This window comes from Ambystoma mexicanum, chromosome 2q (genome assembly GCF_040938575.1).
Source record: "Ambystoma mexicanum isolate Mex_15411 chromosome 2q, UKY_AmexF1_1, whole genome shotgun sequence".
Classification (NCBI taxonomy): Eukaryota; Metazoa; Chordata; class Amphibia; order Caudata; family Ambystomatidae; genus Ambystoma; species Ambystoma mexicanum.
In genome coordinates this window covers 366,652,740-366,676,353 of record NC_090924.1, presented here as the reverse complement: position 1 = coordinate 366,676,353, position 23,614 = coordinate 366,652,740, and the positions used below count along the sequence as shown (strand labels likewise).

Sequence of the window (23,614 nt, the reverse complement as noted above, 5' to 3'; positions counted from 1 at the left end):
TTGAAAGGATGAATATTAACAACAATGAACAAATACCTTGCGAAGAGAGAGAGAGAGAGTAGATAGCCCTTTGGTTCCATTGACTGTGGCCCCTGAGCACATTAACCTCTTAGCTGCTGAGCTTTAATCAAGTCTATGCAGGGTACCAGGGCAGACCGGTCAGCAGCTGGGCTACTGCGGGAGCAAGAGTAGACCCGGAGGTTCACCTATTTCCATGGCCAACATTTACAACAATAACTCTTGCTAAACATGTGCTTGAACTTAGGACAAGCCTCTTTAATAGGGAATTGTGCCCAATATTGAACTTCCTGCATCACTTCCTCCAACCAATTTGTCGCTAACACCTGATTCTGACAAAATAGTGAACAAACACTCCCTGACAGAGGCTGATTCAAGCTTGGATATCACAAAAAGTATGATACATAATGATGCTAATTTTAATGACTGCATTTATGCCAAGCTTGATTACAATTGCTGTTATGATGGATGCAATTTTCGGCCTTTGCTCGACTCTAGCAAATGAACAGAGAGCCATAAAGAGGATCTTGGCAAGGGTAGTGGATGTGATTTTGACTAACAGTGTACTGGACAGGGGACATCTGCGAGAAATACTGGCGGTGGACTTTGCAGAAAAGGTGGTTGTAGAGTCAAAAATGAAGATTACCCAGGTTTATAGCGTAGGTAATCTTGATTCTATTAAAGACACAGGGGCAACCATTATGCTTTAACTCTTTAAAGGGATGGTCTAGTAAAAAAATGTATTTAAAAAATAGATAGGCCACATAAAAAAAAATATACTAGCATCCTCTGTTTTAAAACTTCCTATGTAAAATTTTGAGCTATTCAAGCTCAAAATTCGAAAAAGCAAGCACAGGGGCACAGCCATTTTGTGAAATGGAGGCCCTCCTGTGCTGGCTTTTGCTTTTGCGGCACTAATGAAGGAAAAGCCAGCCAGCTGTAGTAAACAAAGTCTACCGCTGGGTGGCTTTCCCTTCATTAGTGCCGGGACTCGGAGGACGCGGACCGGAGACCAGAGCAGGAAAGCTGCAGCTGAATCTCGGTAAGTGCTATTTATTTTTTTTACAAAAAATAAGCACTAGCTGCGGTTTTTTTTCTAAGTTCTCCGGGCTGGAGGAGCCCGGAAAACGTAGAAATAAAACCGCAGCTTTAAAAACGTTGTATTTATGTTTGCGGTTGCTTTTGAAGCGACCGCAAACATAAATACAACGTTATTGTGTTGGAAAACGCTGTGGGGAGCCCAAGAGCCCCAAATGGGAAAGCAGATTCAGGCAGACACAACGCAGTTGTTTTCCGCAATGCCGCGTTGTCTGCCTGAATCTGCTTTTCCATTTGGGGCTCTCGGGCTCCCCGTGGGGAGCCCCAGAGCCCCAAATGGTAAAGCAGATTCAGGCAGACACAACGCGGTTGTGTTGGAAAACGTTGCAGTTTTAAAACCGCAGCGTTTTCCAACACAATAACGTTGTATTTATGTTTGCGGTCGCTTCAAAAGCAACTGCAAACATAAATACAACGTTTTTAAAGCTGTGGTTTTATTTCTAAGTTTTCCGGGCTCCTCCAGCCCGGAAAACTTAGAAAAAAAAACGCAGCTTGTGCTTATTTTTTGTAAAAAAAATAAATAGCACTTACCGAGATTCAGCTGCAGCTTTCCTGCTCTGGTCTCCGGTCCGCGTCCTCCGAGTCCCGGCACTAATGAAGGGAAAGCCACCCAGCGGTAGACTTTGTTTACTACAGCTGGCTGGCTTTTCCTTCATTAGTGCCGCAAAAGCAAAAGCCAGCACAGGAGGGCCTCCATTTCACAAAAAATTGAAATGGCTTGAATAGCTCAACATTTTACATAGGAAGTTTTAAAACGGAGGATGCTAGTATTTTTTTTTTATGTGGCCTATCTATTTTTTAAATAAAAATTTTTACTAGACCATCCCTTTAATGCCACTGTTCACAGCAGCCTTTTCAAACCTCACTTTCAAATGTATTGTGTCCTCCCACGTAATCCTCATCTTATGATATTTCAAAAATCCAGCTTCAGCTGCTTCAGACATTTTTTCCAGCTGAGGGCTCTGCGCATCGATGCCTGTCAACTCCATTTCCCTCAGAAGCCTCTGTCTCAATATCGGTGATGGTATAAAGTGCATGCAGCGACCGTTGGCTTCAGTTAAATTTTTCCACGAAAAATATCGCTTCGATACAGTGCGCTTCTGTTCCCTACAAGAATCGTCAATAAAAATCTTAACAAATGGCACCGTCATCAGCGTCTTCAACTCTGAGATCGAGGTTTAAGAAGTGCCAGGGCTGTGGGGCAAAGATGTCCCTTACGGACTGCCATCGAGTGTGTCTTTGATGCCTGAGTTCCTCTCACGCTACCTTTGACTGTAAGGCCTGCCTATTGATGATGGTGAAAGCCCTGAAAGAGCGAAGAGGAACACTAGTGGCGGGTAGGTCTAAATCCCCAATGATGACTCAGTCAAAAAGACAGCCTTGAGACGAGTGAAGAAATATTTCTTGCCCTAAGAAGACAAAAAGATCAAGATCACACAGTGGTTCTCACCACTCGTCATCTTCAGCACGTTCGAAGAAAAGGCACCATAGGTCTTCGTCGTTGTCGAGTTCCTTCCCAGAACGGGTCAAATACCCGACGAAATCAGCCTCACTGGCTGAGTAGGAACATTTCAGAGACCCCCTCGAAGACTCATGAAAGCCATGCCTAGGTTGAAAAACTTGCCAAGAAAAGAAATAGGGCCAAAACCTGTGTGCCCTCGGATCCGGGAGGCAAGGAAAAAACTCCTTGAGAGCTGTCAAATGATCCCTCGAGTCGAGGCAAATCTCCTTCGAGGAAGAAGTAATCGGCACACAGGATCCCCATCAGGTCCTACAAAGTCCTTGACGCTGCAAGCGTCGAAATCCTCAACATTGACGGGGTCGAAAATCTTGGCGCCGCCATCGAGGATTACTGAAAAATCATACACCACTACCAAGAAAGGATTTTCTTTAATCAAATTCTTCTATTTATGAGAAGGTAGAACATTCCTCTGATGATTCACGTCCCTTTGGCCTACAAGTTGGAACACCTGGGGTCCCTGAACCCTCAGAGGAATCGAGGATTAAAATCTGCAAGAGTCCCTGCAAACGTTGGCCAGGTTCACTTACACAATTTGGGAATGTATAGCAGTGGCGGCTGAGCATATCCCCGAAGGGGACGAAAGAGACAGATTTTTATCTAGTCAAGGATGGGAAGGACGCGATGTGCAAATCCCTCCAGACAGGTCTCGATACTGCTGACAGTATCAGCAGGTCAATGGCGGCTAGTACAGTAATGCACAGATTTGCCTGATTTAGAAAGTCCGGTTTTGCTCCAGATGTGCAATCCAGACTTCTTAACATGTTTGACGGCACACATTTATTTTGTAGCAAGGCTGATGAGAGCCTGGAGAAGCTGCAGAACTCCAAAGCAGCAGCCAAATACCTTGGTGCTGCTTTAGAAAGCCACATATTAGACCCTCCCCCACCTCCTTCCCCTCCCTCCTTTCCCCTTCCCCACTGACCTTAAATTGGTAACTAATACCACTTAGGGGCATTGAGGAAACCAGATCACGTCCCCTTCCATTCCCCTTCTGCTCCCCCTCCCTCCCACTCCCCCGACCTCACAACAGACACCGTAACCCCCCTTCTTCTACCCTCTCCTCTCCCCCACTGGCGCCCTCCTCCTTGTAAATTGTTCTACATATTGTTCTAATGACTTGTTTCATGTTTGTAAATATGCCTCTCTCACCTTTGTACCTGTCGTTATACTGTAAAGAGCTTTGGCTTAAAGCGCTATATAAATTCAATAAACATAAACACAAAACCGCCCCACCGGGCAGTGGCGGCCGCTTTCGTGGGGCGGGGGGAGCCGCCCCCCCAACTTCACACACAAGATGTGCTGTGTGCAGGAGAACAGATTCAGACCTTCTGATCTGAATCTGTGCTGCATTTGTTACTGTGAGCAACTGAGCACTACAGCGCAACCATACTTTAAAAAATAAAAATGATCTCGGGCACCACCTACTCACACTCTGACTGTGTGTGTGTGTATTGCCTTACCTGAGTTTGTTAATCATGGGCCGTCTGCCACAGGGGCGCATCCCATTTTACGCAGATTGTTTCTGCAGAAAAGTGCCTGGAGCTCATAGCTCCACGCACTCTAAGTAACAGCATCAAACTAGGAGGCTGGCGGGGCGCTATAGGGGTGGCCCCGCCAGTATAGTGCGTGCGCAAACAGCGCATCTTATGATGATCTCTGCCTTGCTTTCAGTTAGTCAGTGCGGGACACATAGCAACAGAAATGTCATTGGCTGTTTGCCAGCCAATGCATTTCAGTGTTGGTGGGGTCATGAGTGCATGGTGTGTGTGTGACACACTGCCAGATTCACTTTGTCTTGGGAAGTTGAGATCGATTGATGACAGAGATGTACAGTGTCGGTCTGTGCTGGGTGCGGCAGCGCCGCAGTACGGTTGAGTCAGATGTTAAAGCTGCCCAGCCAGAGAACAGCAGGCCTGCCATCTGTCATCTCTTGGCTCCCTGGACCGCTGGTAAACTGTCTCGGAGGCACAGTGAGACAGGCATTCGAAAAAGCAGATGTGGGATGCTCAAGTGGGGGGTAGGCAGTGGAGGGCCTCTTAATCTCCCAGCAGTCCGTTGCTTCTAAAAAGATGGCAGGTTTGGGGTAGAGACAGTCGCATGTCAGCAGTTGTGCCTCCACGGAGGGCCAGCACCACCACCCTTTCATAATGCTGTAACCAAATTTAGGCCAAAACCTCTGTAGTGACCAGCAGGAGGCCCAGCGCTGAGCACAAGCAGCGTGCAGTAAGTGTTTGAAGACATTTTGTGATGAGTTATGTTTTTGTACTGTCTAAACAGCTGACATCTGCAAAAAAGTACAGGTAAAGTGGTGTGCAGTGTGACACTTCCACCGCAACCCTCCCTGTCAGAGCTGCCTTTCTCCTTTTGCAGGTGTCTTGCCTTTCTTTCTGTGGCTTATTTGCCATATTCGTAATTGTATAGCCAGATAGGTGGATGTGTGTCCATAGAACTACCATTGTCAGACACCTTGATTGTTTCATGTGTCTGTGGCCCACCATTTTGTTTCATGTTACTGTGCCTTAGAATGTCCAGTAGCCAACAGGAATAGTTGATATATTACATTTTATATGTACAGTGTTTCATGCCTGATCCCCAGCTTCTAAGCACTATAACACAAGCTATCATCACTGCCAAATGTAATGGCATTCAATGCATCTGCCTCAGAGGGATGAAGGACAGATTCAGGTCTGCAGAGGTTTGGACTTGCAAGTTCAGGCCGACACATCTTAAAGGTCAACATTTAACCCACTGAGCTATCCACTCAAGTATGTTGTTTGACCAACTGTGCAGTTAACAACAAACATTTATTATGATATTTACCCACCACCCTCTCCAGTCCTTTTTCAACAGACAATATAACATTCTCACATTTATAACAAGCGTTCTTTGAGAGATTACAAGCTGCTGTAAAATGCATCATCGCACATGCATACGTAAGAATAATGTACCACCATTAGTATGCAAAACCTAATGCTTTTTATGTCATATTTTGCTCGGTTTAGACAGCAAATTGCAAATTTTGTAGGCCATTTTTCAAAGGTTTTGCAGCGGGTGGAGCCACCCCCCCACACACCTGAGAGTGGTGTGAGCTCGCTCGGTGCGCTCGCTCCACAATTTACGCCCCACCAGCTTTCAAACTCACCAGCCACCATTGCCACCGGGATACCATGGAAGGGTAGATCCTTTTGCTTTTACTCCTCAGTTGGAAGGGAGAGAGGACTGTTGAATCAAAGAGGTCAAAAAATATTCCCCTCTGGTGGACAGGGAAGAGGTACTAAGAGTGTCCAGGCTGCGGCTACTTTACCATCAGTCACTGCTTCAGCGGAGCCGCCTCAAAACCTCTCTCTGAGACCTTGGCTCGCAAGACCGGAAGGCAGACTCTCACTGCATCTGGAAGGATGGCGAGGCATTACTTCAGATGCATGGACATTGGAAATAGTTGCCCAGGGTTACTGCCTTCTCTTTCTAAAAAAGCCTGAGTCATTCACCAAGAAACAGCTCTTTCAAAGTTCCAGATCTACTACTTATGCAAGAAATCTTGACCCTGCTAGAGAAAGGTGCCATAGAACCAGTAACTGTAGTGGAGAGTGGGTTATTACTCACTGTAGTTTCTAATTCCCAAAAAGGAGGGAGGATTGAGACCCATTTTGGACTTAAGAGACTTAAACGCATTTTTCAGGAAGGACAAGTTCAAGATGGTTACCCTTTATCAGATCCTTCAGGCCCTCCAGCTTCAGGACTGGATGGTATCATTAGACCTTCAGGATGCTTACTTTCCTGTGCCAATCCACAAGCACAGACAGTACCTGAGGTTCGCCGTTGGCGGTTCTCATTATCAGTTTCGAGTTCTGCCATTTCAAAAAGTCCCACATGATAACATCTCAGAGGCTCTAATTCATTGGAGCAGTCCTGGATACATCCATGGGAAAAGCCTCACCACCAGAAGTGAGAGCTCAAGACATTCTGCAGATTGTCACCAAATTACAAAGTGCCCAGCGTCTCCCGGGCTTCGACTTTCTGAGGTTGCTCGGCCTCTTGGCATCCTGCATTTTCCTGGTGCCAGAGGCGCGCCTTAGAATGAGATCTCCCAAGTGGGCTCTCAGGACTCAATGGTCTCAATTCTCGAGCAGGATGTCAGAGCTCCTTCAGGTTCCAAGCATGGTGGCACAGAATCTTCTCTGTTGGGCCTGCAAGGACAACATTCTGAAGAGAGAACCTTTTTGGCAGCCATGGCCGGAGATGAAGGTAATAACGGACGCATCACTCGCAGGGTGGGGAGCACATGCCAACGATCTGACAATCGGCGGCCGTTGGTCTCCATCGGAGTCCAAACTACATATCAACCTTTTGGAGCTGAGGGCAATAAGACTAGCGCTGAAGGCCTTTCTCCCCTCTGTGCGGGGAAAGAATGTTCTAATATTGATGGACAACACAGTGGCCATGTACTACCTCAACAACAGAGGAGGGGTAGGGTCACTACCGCTGTTCAGAGAACCAATGCAGCTCTGTTTCTGGGCAATACAAGATGGTTACCCTGCAAACGAGCAGCTGAACTGGGATGGCAGATGTTTCCAACTATAAACACCTTGAGCCTATATAAAGAGGCCGCTAGGCATTATAAAGATGTCATTATGGGAGCAAAAAAGGCTAAGCACCACAGAATTGTTTAGCATCTTGAGCGAGCTTAAGGGGAAAACTCAGGAACCACAATTAGTTGTGGACGACGTATGGTGCCAGAGAATCCATGATAGGATAGCTTTATTCAAAAGGTTAAATGACATCAAGAGACCACACTACCCAGCATGCACTACCACCATGCGGCAGGTGCAGAAATCTGGTCTGCCAGCAATGAGGAGAGCAGTTACGCGAATGTATTCTCCTTTAAGTAGGTTACAGTTGAGGAGTTATCTACAATTGTTGAAAATATTAAACCTACTATATTTATAGGTGACATATTCCCTGCATCCATGTTTAAGAAATGTTTCCAAATTATAGCTGCCCCAGTTACTTGATTTATAAATTATTCCTTCCAGGAAGGTAAAGTTCCAGAATGATCAAGGAAGCCTTGATCACTCCTTTATTAAAAAAGGAAGGTTTAGATCCACAGGAACCACTGAACTACCGTCCCATAACTAAAGTCCCTTTCCTCTTAAAAATGATTGATAAAGTTGCCTGTATTCAATATGCGACTTTTGTTGAGGAGAGTGACCCCCTGTTGAAAGGACTGTCAGGATTCAGGATAAATCGTGCAACGGAAACAGCGCTAGTGGACGTTAAATCTACTATAACGAATTGTGGATCAGGTTAGGGCGGCCATGTTATTGTTCGACCTGTCGTCCACTTTCGACATGGTCGGCAATGATGGACTGACGGACAGGCTTACTGAGGTGGGCATATGCTCTAGGACAGCAGAAAACTGGTTCAGATCCTTCCTGGGACCAGGAAGAGCTAACGTTGCTCAGGGGATTCCAAGTCAGAAGAGGTTGCCCTCTGTTGTGGTGTTCCCCAAGTATCTGGTGTGTCCCTGCTACTTTACATCTACTCCAAGCTTGTTTTTGATCTACTGGATGGTCTGGGAGTCAAATATGCAAATTATGCAGATACTGAGATTGTCCTGGAATTAACAGGCTCTTATGAGGTAGACTCAAAGTTGGTTGCCGGAGTCTTTGATGCCATTAAGACTTGGATGAGAGACCATTTGTTTTTAGCACTAAACGACAAGAAGACAGAGATCCTGATTATTGGTAGTGTAGCCAAACGTAAGACGCTAGGTCCCCAATATAAAGCTTTTCTAGTTGGAGGGACCAATGTTCAGGTATCCAGTCATGTTAAGACACTGGGAGTGGTCTTTGACTGTAACCTAAATTTGAACAGGCATGTTGCCTATGTAAGTGCTGTCTGCATGTACACAACCCATTTGCTATAGCAGATTCGCCCGTATTTATCAGAAGCTAATAGGGATGTGATAGCAACAGCGACCATTAATTCTAGACTAGACTATTGTAATGGTTTACTGGTCGGCACTACACTACCCAACTTAAAAAAACTGCAGACAATTCAGAAAGTGGCTGTTAGAACCGTCTGTGGCATAGGACGCAGGGACCCTGTATCCAAAGCCCAGAGGAAATTAAACTGGCTCCCTGATCACCAAAGAGTTCAATTTAAAGCTTCTTGTCTTGTTTAGAAGTGCCTTGAAGGCACTGCTCCCAGGTACCGTCAGTCACGCATTAAGAGACTTCCACATAGACAAACCCTTCAATCCAATGATAAGGATCTTCTACAGCAACCAAGTTTCAAATTGAAGAAATATGGGGACCAAGGATTTGGAACAATCTTCCTCTACTTATTAGGCTGCTGCCTTCGCTTGCTCAATTCAGCAGAGCCCTTAAAACCCATTTGTTTGAGGGAGGAGGTTTGATCTTAGGTCTCTCTGTCTTACCTCAATTTACCAGACTATGACTGAAATCTCACTGAAACCGTGATGTCTTAGGCTTTTGTATTTATTGTATGTTCTGTGTAGTGAGCGCCCTGAGGCCTGTGGGCGAGATAGCGCTATACAAATATTTTATAGAATTCAAGAAGGAATCTCCCTATCAGCAGTTCACCTAACCAGAGTGGAGAATACAGCGGCGGATGCTCTGAGCAGGCAGAACACAGTCTCCCACGAGTGGGAACTAGCTTAGGAAGCCATTCAAGAGATCCTCACCCTTTGGGGGACCCCTCAAGTGGATCTGTTCACGACCAGTGTCAACCAGAAGTGCATGCGGTACTGCTCAATGGAATTTCCCCCAAGAGTGGCACTAGGGCACGCGTTTATAGTGGACTGGGAGTTTCCACTCCTGTATGCATTTCCTCCAGTCCCCGTCATTCTTCAAGTCATCAGAAGGTTGAGGAGCTTCAGAAAATCCATGATCCTAATTGCTACAGATTGTGCCAGGAGGACGTGTCACCCAGACCTTCTGGACATGTCCATCTGCCCTCCGATTCGTCTCTCTCACTCTCACTCTCTCTCACTCTCTCACACTCTCTCACACTCACTCACTCACTCACTCTCTCTCTCGCTCTCTCTCTCACTCTCTCCCTCTCTCTGGGTCGGGTTCTCCATCCAGAGGTCAAGACACTCAACCTTCACGCATGGTTTCTGAGAGGTTGAGAAGGCCAGCAAAAAAATCTGTGTACCGCTGCCATTGGAACCAATTCTGCAGCTGGTGCAGGGATAAGAATGAGGATCCTTTTACATGCAGTACAGCTATGGTGGTGTTATTCTTATCACACCTGGCCAATCTGGGGCTCCAGGTTGGTACAATAAAGGGGTATCTGGCAGCACTCTCTATTTTTAAGCTCTACCTTTCTTCATAATCCCATTAGTTATTCAATTCTTAAAAGGACTAATACATTTCCTCTGGTCCCATTTCAAGTCCTAATTTGGGACCTCAACTTGGTGTTGTCATTTGCTTTTTTCCATTTTTTCTTTCAAAACTTTATTCAAACACAATCACAGTTTACATGGCATTGACGGCATAATTGCTTCAATAAGTATTTTGCTCTCAGTTCCGAGTAGCCGTACTAGCAAAGTTCCCCCTTGGGTCGGTGGTTGTGCATTTATATGATTCAGTCCAACTTTAATTATAACATTTCTCAGAAATGTTCATGCCCCCCTTCCCTTCCCACCCTATCCCCAACCGGTATGGTCCAATTTCTGTGTTCGATGTGTCCGCTCTTTGGGCATAGCTCACAATTTCAATTCTCCTCTGTTCCCATTTCGGTGTCCCTCAGTTCAATATTGCTCTCATTATTGCTGGTCTATAATACTGCCCTATAATACTGCCCTTCCCTTTCCTTAACAAACTCGAGGAAGGAGTCCCACACTGACAGGAATTTCTAATGTTTGCCCTCTCTCAGGGCCCCCACTTTTTCCATGGCCATTACGCTCCAGATTCTGACCCACCAACATGCTATTATGGGACCATCTGCATTTTTCCACCCCTGGGCCAGTGTCATCCTTGCCGCCATTAACAAGTGGGTGATGATGGATGCTTTGTTACCGCTTGCTGCGTAAACTCCTTCCACCTCTGTTCCCAGAGGTGCTACCTTTGGTGCGGGTGGAAGCTGTTTCCCTGTGATCTCTTATGTGCCCTAGGACCTCCTTCCAATATACCGGAGCCTTGGGGCATGACCACCACATGTGATCTAGGTCTCCTTGCCACCGCATTGTCTCCAACATGTGGGGGGGGGTAACAGGGGTTCATTTTATGCAGCCTATGGGGGGTCCGGTACCACCTGTAACATATTTTAAATGCTGTTTCCTTAATAGCAGTGCATTTGGACGTCTTTTGTGCCCTCCTCCAGATTTGACCCCATTCCTCCTCTGTGATGGGTGTGCCCAGATCCCTCTACCAGTTGTCCTTGTATGAGAGTTTATCCTCCCCTTGTGCCTCATCTAACAGCCTGTACAGCCTCGATATTGCCATTGTCATACCCTCCTGCAGAGTCAGCTCCATCCCTATCGGGGTTCTCATGGCCGCCTTCCTAATCTCCTTCTGTGATATATCCAGTGCCTAATCTGTATTTATGTATATCTTTCTCTTTCCCCTATGCCAAATTTCTACTTGCATTCCTCAAATAGAAGATGATTTTTTCCCTGGAATAATTCCTTTAAGTGGATTTTTTATGCCTGTCCCCAATTATCCCAGAACCTGTTTTGCTTGTCCGGGGTAAATTCCTGATTGTGTGCAATTGGGGTGAAGGTTCCTAGACCCGGTGTGGTGCGGCACCTTCTGAGTGCTCTATCCCATCCCTTCAGCAGTACGTTGGTGGCCTCTAGCAGTTGTAGCGTTCCCAGAGGGATTGTAGTCACCTCTTGCTCAATTCCCATCCAACTGTTTACTGTGTCCCTTCCCATCCATTTCAACATTGGTGCTATTTGCGCGGCCAGGATATACCTTTCGATATCAGGAACCCCATGACCTCCTGGAATTGTTGGTCTCATCAAAACTTTCTTTTGTATTATGTTTTTTTCCGGTGCCACATGTAAATTGTTAACTCTTTCTGTAGCGCCTTACTTATCTTGGGAGGCATATCCACCGGAATGGAACCCACCACATATAGCAGTCGGGGTAGCAGTGTCATTTTAAGTGCCGCAATGCATGCAAACCAGGATAATTCCTGGGCATCCCATTTGTGTAGGTCTTCCCTCAATTGTTTCCACAGGCGTGGTATATTTGCCCCATACAAACCTTTGTAATCTTTTGTTAATTGAATTCCCAGGTATTCCATTGCCTCGCTTTCCCAGGTCAGGGGGTATAATGCCCTCAGTTTATCAATCTCTCCCTCTTCTTCTGTGATGTTCAGAGCCTTAGATTTGGTGAAATTGATGGTGAACCCTGAAATCCTAGCAAATTCTTGTAACCTTTCAAGCGCTTTCGGTAGTGTGCTTATAGAGTTTTCAAGGAAGCGCATAATGTCATCCGCATAATAATGCTATCTTGTGCATTGCCCCTCCACAGGTCACCCCCACCACATTTTGGTCCTGCCTTAATATTTCCGCAATAGGCTCCATTACCATGGCAAATATTAGTGGGGATAGGGGACATCCCTGGCATGTACCTCTCTGTATTTTTATTTGGGGTGTGGTTTTCCCATTGAACATGAAGGACGTAGTTGGGAGTTGAAAGTTCGCTAGGACCATCTTAATCAATTTGGGGTCGCAGCCAAATTTCCTCAAGACCAGCTTCAAGTATGCCCAATCTAGACTGTCAAAAGCATGTCGTGCATCTAATGCAGCTATAGAGAATTTTTGCCCCGTCGTAATTCCTAGGTCTATGACATCCACCGGCCGCCTTATATTGCCTTGCGTATGTCTCCCTATTATAAAGCATGCTTGGTCTTCATGGATTATTTTGGGCAATACCTTCATCAGTCTTGCTGCAAGGACTTTAGCGTATAGTTTGGCATCAGCATTAAGCAGCGATATTGGCCGGTAGCTAGTGCAGTCTGTGGGGTCTTTGATTGGTTTATGTATTAGGATTGTGATCGAATTTCTCATGTCGGGCGTGACCGCACCACTGTCCCTTCTATGATTAAAAAAGTTTAGTTAGTGGGCTTAGTAATTGATTTTGGAACATTTTGTAAAATCCGTTTCCTAGCCCATCCGGCCCGGGGTCTTGTTAGGAGGTAAATTTGTTATAGCGTCCCTTATTTTTTGTGCCGTTATTGAGGCCTGTAAAGTGTCATTGTCCTCCTCAGTGATTTGGGGCAGGGTGAATTTTGACATGTAATCTATTTGTGCGTGTGGGTGGAGGTCCTCCTGTTTCAGAAGTCCCCGATAAAATCTCTCCATTATTTCCAGTTCCCCCTCCTCTGATGTACATAGTTCCCCTTTTTCACTTTTAAACTGTGCAATGTAATTTCGGGACCTTTGTTTAGGTAATTTGGCTGCTAAGAATCTGTTGGCTTTCCCTCCCTGAACGTAATGTGTCTGTTTGGTGTACAGTAAGGATTGTGCCGTGCTGTCTGCTACGTGTGTTTCCAGCTGGGCCCTTGCTTTCCGGAGTGCTCGCAGCAATTTTTGTGTTTTGTCTAGTTTTGTGTGTGTTTCGGCCTCCTGTAGCACTAACTCAAGTTTCTTCTTAATGAGCCCCCTTTCCCGCATGAATGCTGTGGCTTGCGATATTAATTCCCCCCGGACTACCGATTTCCCCGCACCCCAGATTACTCCCCAGTCTGTTTCCCCATTGTCATTTTCTTGAAAGTAGTTATTCAGTACTTTCTCCATGTATGCCCTTAGTGCGATGTCTCTCAATGTCATTTCGTTAAGCCTCCAGTTCTTACGGGTCTTGATTGTGTCTTTTATCGTCACAATTTGCAATAGGACTGGAGTATGATCGGAGAGATATTTAACTCCTATTTCTACTTTTTGCACATGGGGAATCAACGTGGCCGAGACCAATATCATATTGCTTCTTGAGTACCCTTTGTGAGCTGGCAAGTAGTGGGTGAATTCCTTCTCTTGCTTGTGGAAAAATCTCCACATTTCCACTACCCCCCAAGTCTGTACCAAGTTTCTCTAGCGCCTGCCTATTTCTCCCATTTGTAGCAGTGGGTGGCAGTGTTTTGTCCAGGGTGGGGGTCCATCACACAATTAAAGTCTGCACCAATCACTATTTGGCCTTCATGCCATCCCCCCAGTTTCTGTAGTATTTCCCCTAGATAAAGGTCTTGTTTCTCGTTTGGGGTATATAATGCGATTAGTGTATATATCTGTTCACCCAGCGTACTTTTGAGGAGCAGGTATCTGCCCCCCTCTCTCTGTGCAAAGCGTGTTTATTGAATATCACATTGGTGGAAAATGTTGTTGTCGGGTGAAAAAATGCCTATAGCTTGTCTATATGTATAACCATGTATGAACCATAATAAAAACATTTAAAAAAGAATATCCCATTAGCCCCCAATAGTATAGCCATGCCCTTGGTATTTTTCCCGCCTGAGGCGTAGTATTGTCTAGGGAATGCTCCAGGGGTCATCCTTCTTTCATCTGCAGGGAGTAGGTGTGTCTCTTGTAAAAAGACTATCGATGCTTGAAGGTCTGTTAGTCTCGCCAGAATAGAGTGATGCTTCACAGGCGAGTGTAGGCTCTGTGCATTTAGGGTAATGATATTCAAGTCATCCATACCTCTTATGCCTGGGTTTTCCCTGGTATTCGCTATATGTATCCTCCAGTTGCCTACACTTTGCTTCTTCTCACCTTGTGGAACATACCTTGGAACTTTCCCATTTAACTGAACTTCAACTTTAACTTTCCTTCTCTCCCACCCTCCCCGTCCCCTCGAACCAAGGTCCCTTAGAACCTCCCCCAGGCCCCTCCCGGGGCGTTGGTTCTCGTATCTGCCCCAACTTTCCCTCTACCAGAAAATTTCCATACCTGAGTTAGTTTCCAGGGTGTCCCCCTCGGCCCTCCACGTCCGGGCTTGCTTCGCTCATCTCGCCATCATGTCCCCTCCTTAACATTCCTCTTCCCCCCTGGCCCAATCCTTGGGCCACACTCATTGGTAAATGTCTTGCGTGTATTTCTGCTTCTGGGCTTCATTTCGGACGGGGGCCTGTTAGAGTGATCTCTTTGCCACACCTCTTTTTGGTGCCATTTTCTGGGTCCTGCCTCTCTCTGATTTTGATTCGACCCCTTATCCGAACAAGGGCCTTCCTCCTCTAACTGTAACAGGGTCAGTCCTTCCTCACAAGTGGTAATACGCTGCTGTCTGACCTCCCAGGTGAACAGCAAGCCAAAAGGGTATGCCCATTTGTAAAAGATTCCCTTGGCTTTTAATGCCCTTGTGACTGGCTGCATCAGTCTCCTTTACGGCCTCATACGTAGGGTTGCTGTTGGAGGCGCCGAGCGAATTCCGTGGTGTTTTCCTTTCTGCAGTACAATCCACCTTCTTATGGGCCCTGGGGTTATGAGGGATGCGTTGTTTCTCTATTTTTCAGTGCTTATGTCACCTTTTGTTATCCCGCCCGGACAGAGCACAGGAACGTACATCCTTGTGGGACGGCGGCCATCTTGGATTGCGGTGTTGTAATTTCTAATGAGTGCTCCTTTTAATCCTATCCATTCCTGTCCTTTAAGGTTATTAACTGTAAAGACCATCCTTTCAGTGGCCATCACGTTAGCCCGAAGGGTGAGTGAACTTCAGGCCTTGTAATGCAAGCTTCCTTATACAATCTTCTATAAGGACAAAGTGGTCATTAAGGTTAAGCCTACCTTCTTACCCAAGATTGTGTCTGAGTTCCATTTAACTCAGAAAATCATTTTACCTTCATTTTATCCTCCTCATCCTGGAAAGGAAGAGGTGAGGTTACACAGGCTTGATCCAAGGCATGCACTTAGATTCTACATATCCAGGATGTCTAAACTAAGACATGGTGACCAACTTTTTTGTAAGATACACGGTCCACAAGTTGGGTATGGCAATTTTGAAACAAACTTTATCAAGATGGATCATTTTAGGACTATCTGAATGATATAGATTAGCTGGAAAGGATCCTCCGCGAGGGTCTTGGAGCTCATTCGAACAGGGGAATGGCAACTGCCTCTGCCTTACAGAGGAGTGTCCCAATTAAAGATATTTGTGTGGCAGCCACATGGTAATCCATGCACACTTTTACCAAACACTATAATCTGGACTCTTCCTCATGCCGGGAAGGCTTATTTGGAAAGGCAGGGAGTGCTACATTCTGTGCACACAGGCCTATAAAGGAACTCCTAAATGATCATGAGTCTGAACATTCTGACTTCCTCCTCCAGGAAAACACAACGGAGAGGTTTGGGTACCCTACTGGACGAGCAGCAGAGTGGGCATTACAGATACTTGAACAGAAGAAAGAGACTGCTGCCACAATTTGATACCAGAATGGTTAGCGATTCAGAACATAACTGTATCAACTAGTAATTTAAACAGTGATTCAATCAAACCAAAGTGTTTGGCTGCAAGAAAAAACACACACAAACCAATAACCAATTTTCAAAAACAAACAGATGTTGTTTTACTGATAATTAATGCATTGAGTCAAAATGTTGCATCACATTTATAAAAAAAATATATAACCCAAATTACAAACTTCAGTGCTGAGCATATTGTACTTTATGCTGTAAAAATATGGCTACAGTGTTGAAGCATACTGTAGTCACCCTAAAAAAGGAGGGTGAAGGAAAAGGGAATGATAGATTAGTTATGATAGGTGCGAGAGACCCTGTGATGGAAATAGTGTGCCTCATCAAAGCTGGTGATAGGGGGTGCCAAGATCATATAAGAGTGTACAAAAAAGTAAAGAATATTCAATTTAAATCCACAATGTAAAAGTGAGAAGAATAAAAAATGCATGGATAACAATGAGCTTTCTTGAGCTTCAAACGGACCGTATCATGAATCCTGCCGTTCAAAGGTGTACAGAAATTTCAATTTTACACCAAGAGATCATTCGATACTGTCTATTCGAAAATTGAGTGCCCCTACTTCAATAGTAGTCGATAGAGGCATTGTCTAAACCATGGTCCAGCACATAATTGTGTTTGAGGAGAACAGATCATCAAATATCAACAGTGAGCTTCCTGATTTATCTGTGTTTCAATGCTGTTTCCTCAGCCTTGGAAATGTGTACCAGAAATTCATAAACTGCTTTGGGAGTTTATAATAAGATGAGGAATACGTGGAAGGACACAAACCATTCAAAGCACAAGTTACTTACCCATGGTAACGCTCTTGCGACCCGTTGTTCCTCCCACTTATTCCTCATCGCGCCTCCCAACCTGCCACGCAGTAGAATTTTCCATGTGATTGCAGTCTTTGCTCTTTCAGGAGGAGTAACTGTCGGGTATAGGATATCCTATGTACGTAAAAAACAGAACTGAAGTCAATGGTCGCTGCGCACGCTTTATACCATCGATGATGGTCTCCGAGGGTCATCGAGTCGACATGCAGCGCCCTCTGCTGGATAAAATGGCCAAAGCAGCTGAAGCTGCATTGCATTGTAGCTTTGTGTCTCTTTTCCAGAACCAATCCAGTCCCCGCACACCCTCCCTATCACATTCTGCCTGATAGACCTCCTCTTTCTTTGGTGATCCAATGAGAAAACCAGTCCAGCAGACAAAACCTCTCCTTACGGATCCACACAATGAGATCCACGCCAAAACGGAAAACTCAGGCCAACTTGAATAAGAAGTCACACCGCAAGAAACTACCACAGCTCCGGCTGAGCCTTCCGATCAGTTGTTATTATGATCATCACCTAGGGATCAACAAAACACACTATCAGTGTGTGGATACGCAGCCACTAATGCACATATTTATACACCAATGCAAAGCAATACAGCAACATCAAAGCAGCTATACAATCGCTCTACCATCTATCCCATATCCTGCGTATAGCGGGCGGAATAATGGTTGCCTCTGTGTCTTTAATAGAATCCAGACTACCTGCACTATAAGCATGCGTAATCTTCATTCTATGTCAAGACCGGAGGCAAGCATTATGCTTGTTCAAAGCTAAGACTACTGACACTAGTGATGAAATGGGCTTAAAATAAAAGGTCTTGAAGGTAACCTCTGTAGACAAACATTTCTTGCCAAAAATTACCTGTGGTAATTATACTAGTTTGTAAAGGGCATAGACATGATCACAGTAAAGTACACATGCGAAACAATGAATAGAGGAAATGCTTGTATGTCTTATTATAAACATCCCATAGTCTTTTTCACAGACAGGTTTTAATTCTGTGAAGGGTTTCTTAAAGTGAATATTTACCCAGAAAATGAGATCCAGTTTATTTAATAAATGTATTTTTTTCTCTCAACTTTTGAATGTATGTGGTTAATGGAATTGTGCGCTCAGAAATATTATTGGCAAAAAAGATGGCCAATAATCAAAAAACTATATAACTTCTTTCTTTTTTAAAGTCCCTATGTATAGAATTGAGCAAATGAAGCTCAAACTTTAAAATCGGAAGCACTAGGAGGCATCCATTTTGTGAAATGAATGCCGCCTGTGCTTGCCCTTGTGGCACTAATGAAGCAAAGCCAGCCAGCTGTAGTAAACAAAAGCTACCACTGGGTGGCTTTTGCTTCATTGGTGCCAGAGGACTGAGACCAGAGACTGCAGGCAGGAAAGCTGCATCTCGGTAAGTGCTAATTTCTTTTTGTTAAATAAGCACAAATAGCTGTGTTTTTTTTCTACGTTTTCCGGGCTGGTGGAGCCTGGAAAAGTTAGAAATAAAACTGCAGCTTTTAAAATGTTATATTTATGTTTGCGGTAGCTTCAGCTTGGAGCCCACTGGGGCTCCAAGCTGAAGCTACCTCAGACATAAATACAACCTTGTTGTATTATAAAATACTGCAGGTTTCTTTCTAAGTTTCTCACGCTCCTCCGAGCCAGAGGAGCCAGAGAAACTTAAAAACCAGGGGAGCCCCGGAGACCCAAAGTGAAAGCCAAGGCAGGCAGAAACACAACGCAGTTGTGTTTCCATGCCGCAGTGTTTCTGCCTGCAGCAGCTTTCACTTTTGGGCTTCCCCGGCGGGAGCCGCAAAGTGAAAGCCGCTGCAGGCAGCAACACAACGCGGGTGTGTTTTGAAATGCTGCAGTGCTTCTCACTGTGGCAGCTTTCGCATGAAGTCTCCTGGGCTCCCCCAACCCTGAGGGAGTCAAGGAGACGCCAAGCGAAAGCTGCTGTGCAGTGAGAAATACAACGGTGTTGTATTTGTAAATACTGCGGTATTTACAAATACAACAACGTTGTTATTCTGAATGTGGCAGCTTTCGCTTGGAGTCTTCTGGACTTCCTCAGGGTTGGGGGCACCCAGGAGACTCCCCGCAATAGCCGCCGCAGTCAAAATAACAATGTTATTGTATTTATGATTTCTGTGATTTTCCAACCACGGCAATCACAAATACAACAACGTTGTATTTTTAATTGACGCGCCACGGCTTTTTGCCTTCATTTTACATTTTCTGTGCTTCCCTGGGCTTGGGGAGCACCGAAAACGTAAAATGAAAGTGAAGGCAGCCTCCTCAGCCCTGCTCTGGCTGCAGTAAGCAAAAGCTCCCAGTAGGGGGCTTTTGCTGATTGTTTAGTGCCGCCAGTGCAGAGCTGAGGAGGCTGCCTGAAATCGCAAAATGGATGCTCCCATGTAAACGCTTTGAGCCTCATTTGCTCAAAGTGTTTACATAGGAACTTTCATTCAAAATATGTCTAAACTATGTTTTAGCCTGTTGGCCATCATTTTAGCAAATAATATTTCTGAGCGCACTATTCCTTTAAGTTCTCCCACCTCAAAATGTTATATGGAGGTCTCATTTGAGCTATTTTATTTTGATAGGTATGTTTCCGACTTCACCAACACTCTGCAATCAATTCGTAAAAAATGCAAGTTGGACAGTATCCCGTCTGATTCTCTCTTCCAAGAGGACTGGAGCGCCTTCCAAAACTCTGTCAGGTAAGAAGGAGTGTAACTTGGCTCTCAGCACCATTATTTCCAGTTTTGTTTAGTACTTGTTGACTGTCATGAAGATGCCATGACTCCTTATAAGATCTCTGTCTGAGGCACAAGAGTATGTCAGTCACAAGACAATAGTGGAAACCCTGGGAATTTGCCATGTCCTGCTAATATTCTTCTTGTCCTCTTTACATTTCATATATGTATATGAAGGAGAAATGAAAAAGCTAACCTGTCTAGCTGTTTTTACAGGGAATGTCTTTTGTGTATTGCATATGCAATAAAGTCCCTTAACTGCCTCTGGAGGTGTATGGAGGAGTTGCTAAGGGGGTTGGGTGCCACCCCAGCTGCATGATGCTAGGCCTATGGTTGATGTTTGGAGGAGCCCCTGATTGCCACATGAAGACACCCTTACTCACTGCCACTTTAAGGGAGATAACTTTAAGACCTGGTGAGAATCTGTCCATCCCTACCCAGGAAATAAGCGTTCCAGAATGTCCCCTTCAGACACATGCACCACTTTGCAATATTATCTGCCTAATCACTAACATCACTTAATCCCATGCCCAGTTTCAATGATGAACTTAGTGACATCTAGAGCACCCTGGAAGGCACCAACAGGGCCACACTCCTTCTAGGGGACTTTAACAGGTGGAAAGGCGATAGGGCAAATACAGAGGCCATACAACTTGAAATGGACCTTAATAACATTCAATATACAGTCAAAAACAACCTCCCCACCAATGACAAAACCATATCCTTGATTGGATTTGTACTAATAAACCTTTCATTCTACAAAATCAGACCCTCCCTTGTATTTGGTCCGACCACCATTCCGTAGAAGGGACCCTACACCTGCCTCACGTATCTAAAAAAAAAAGAGAACCCTGCCAATCCGCTGCAGGAACTATACAAAATTAGACCATTCAGAGCTTACTACATGTTTAAATTATATCATGAAAGACACTACAGATGACCACTCAGCAGATGATCTCCTCAAAAAATACCAAGAACGCTTCTCAGTGTTGGTGAACCGGGTGGCTCCCATGAGAAGTAGAAGAGTATATGATAACCCAACTCATCAGAAATGGTTTAATGAGGAATTAAAAGAGCTAAAAAAGGAAAAACGCAAACTTTAATCCTATTGGATCAAAAACCAGTCTGTGTTCAACAAAGATGATTGGAAACAAGCGGATAAAAAATATAGGAACAGGTAGAAGTAAAATGAAACTTCTACAACGTTGAAATAGAAAAAGCATCTAACTATTTGCAAAAGCTCTTTGAGATCGTTAAATCTCTTGAAAAACCTGATTCTCTCCAAATACCATTCTTACTGACCACGGAAGACACCATCACTGTCCAAGCCGCCTAGCATGAGAAAATCATCAAAGCTAGATCTAAAATTCAGGCGATACTGCTGGATAATAAGTCGGAAGAAATCAGCCCAGACCCAGAGAACTACCATTCAAACTAGCGAGTTGTGTCATTCCTTCATGTTCACTAAGTTAGAAACTAGCGACATGATTAACCCCTTAACTGCCTTAACTGCCATGCCCCCCCAACCCCCTCCTCACCCGTCCGTCCCCCCCTGCCGTGCCGAGGCCTTTTTGGTGACTTTGGTATGTCGCCATTGAATCCCTTGTAACTTTTTTGTCACATGAGATATCCCGGCCAAATTTGGCCTCTATTTTGCTGCAGGGGAGTTTAGGGGGTGAGAGAATATAACCAAACAGGGAGAACATTTTTCAGAAAATGCCAATAAAATGATGTACAAAGAAGCCTGTGTTGTTTTCGTTGTAAGTGCTAGGAACAAATGGTTTGCTGTGCTGAATTCCCCATTTTCCAGGCTTTCAAGAACAGGTTGAATGGAAACCAAAAAACACATTTTGATATGGTTACCAGCCGTTTTGTGAGAGGTAGGCGATTTGGCCTTTGTTTCCAATAGGACATGTGTGGACGAAATGGAAGAGGAGGGTAGGAAAGCTGAATGGGAAGACGGAAAGGCATACATTTCTGAAAAGAATACAATATTCCAAGTTGTAGGGAAGAATACCATAGTTTGGGGAAAAAATGGTTGGCCCGGTAAGGCAATGGCTTCTGTGAATTTTGAGAAAAACAATGCTCTGCTACATTTCCCCGACTCTTATCGTTAGGAAATCACACATTTTTCATAATGTTTCACAAAACAAGCAATACCACATGCCAAAAACAGAGCCCTGGTACGCAGGATTTGAATGCTTATGGCCTAAACAGACATAAATAGCATGTGTAAATAAGGAAAACAAATGTGGTGAGGGAAGGGCAAGCATACATTTTTTAAAAGAGCACAGGCAGACCTTTTGTAGGGGTAGGTGACTTGTGCAGGTTACAAAAGTGTTTAGTGCCTAAAGCAGCGACTAAATGTAGATCACATTTGGGAAATTAAAGGGTTCTGTGACAAAGGGCAGCAGCAAATGTCGAAACGTTATGAAAACCATGCAAACACACAAATGTCATACCTTCCTGCGTTCTCACAGGTGCCCCGACGGAAACGGTACCTCACATGTGTGGGTGCACCTATCTGGGCACAAAGGGAAAAGGCTAAACCACTGGTAACCTCAAGTCTTACGGCAGAGCAGATTTTTAGAAATGTTGCTGTTGTGGACAACCTACAGATTTGGGCCTGGGGTGTCGCAGCCACCAAGGAAATCACAGAGGAAATCAGGGAACCCCATGCATTTCTGAAAAGAGGACACCCGTGGGAATCCACAGAGGTCTGACTTGCGCGAATCGCCCCAGAATGTATTACCCACAGTCCCCAGCAAATTCTGAAATTTGGTTAAAAAAAACCCTAAATTTTCAGACATTTCACTCTGCCCACTTAACGAAACACGCCACCAATAACACATGTCCTACCTTCACGTGGTGTCCCGATGAAAAACCTCACATATGTGGGTGCACCTACCTGTGCGCAAAGGGAAAACTCTAAACCACTGGTAACCCCCAAAGCGTTTGGGGAGACAACCTACATATTTTACACCTAGGGTGTCGAAGCCACCAAGCAAAACAGGGAAACCCATGCATTTCCGAAAAGGAAGATACCTGTGGGAATCCACAGAGGTCTGACTTGCGCAAATCGGCCCAGGACTTATTACCCACAAGCCCTGGCAAAATCCGAAATTTGACGACAAAAAAAAAAAAAATGTTCAGACATTTGGGAGCCAGCCCACCAAGGCCAGGGACATTACCGCTGACTATCCTGGAGCTCTGGCTGGCCTGCGTTACAGCTTCTCCCTCCGGGAAATGTAGGGACCATGCTGAGGCTCCCTTCCCTCCCCAGGGGCAAATTCTGTAAAGCAGTTCAGCCAGCGCTCCAGGATCAGCAGGGGTGATGTCCCTGGCCTTGGGCGGATGTCTCCCATGTGATTTGACCATCCCCAAGCCCAGCAGCGGTTCCAAGGAGCCTTGGGAGGGTCCCCGTCCTTTCCCAGAGGGAGAAGCTGTAACGCAACCCAGCCGGAGCTCCAGGGTGGTCATGTCCCTGGCCTTGGGCTGGCTGACTTCCATATTGATTGAATGTCCCCAAGCCCAGGGGTGGTTCCCGGGAGGCCTGGGACATTCCCTGTCCTTTCCCAGAGGGAGAAGCTGTAACCCAGGCCAGCCAGAATACCAAGATGGTTGGGGATCACGTACCTGGCCTTGGGCACCTGTCTCCCATGTGGGCTGACCCCCTCCAAGTGCAGCGGCAGTCCCAGGGAGCCCCGGCACGATCCCCATTCCTCCCCGGAGGTGACATCTGTAACGCAGCACAGCCAGAGTTGCAGCCTGTGTTTGCGGACGGTCATCCCACATGGGGGGGACAGCCGCTCCCAGGGAAACACCAATATTACACTGGAATGGGGGACAATTTGTGGTATGACCCGGCAATTCAGTCCCAACCCACCAAAATACCTCCCCAGACAGCCCACTCCCGCCCACACCACCAATAATCCAGCCCCAGTCCCACCCACCCCAC

At 45.4% G+C, this 23,614-nt stretch overlaps 1 protein-coding gene across 2 annotated transcripts in view; it reads left to right on the top strand.

Moving 5' to 3' along the window:
• COG7 (component of oligomeric golgi complex 7) overlaps positions 1-23,614 on the top strand; it is a 1,349,184-nt gene that overhangs the window by 1,041,491 nt on the left and 284,079 nt on the right. For both annotated transcript variants that reach the window (XM_069647398.1, XM_069647397.1), the window contains exon 11: positions 19,504-19,620. In XM_069647398.1, coding sequence (XP_069503499.1) covers positions 19,504-19,620 — 117 coding nt within the window. The remainder of the gene's footprint in view (positions 1-19,503; positions 19,621-23,614) is intronic.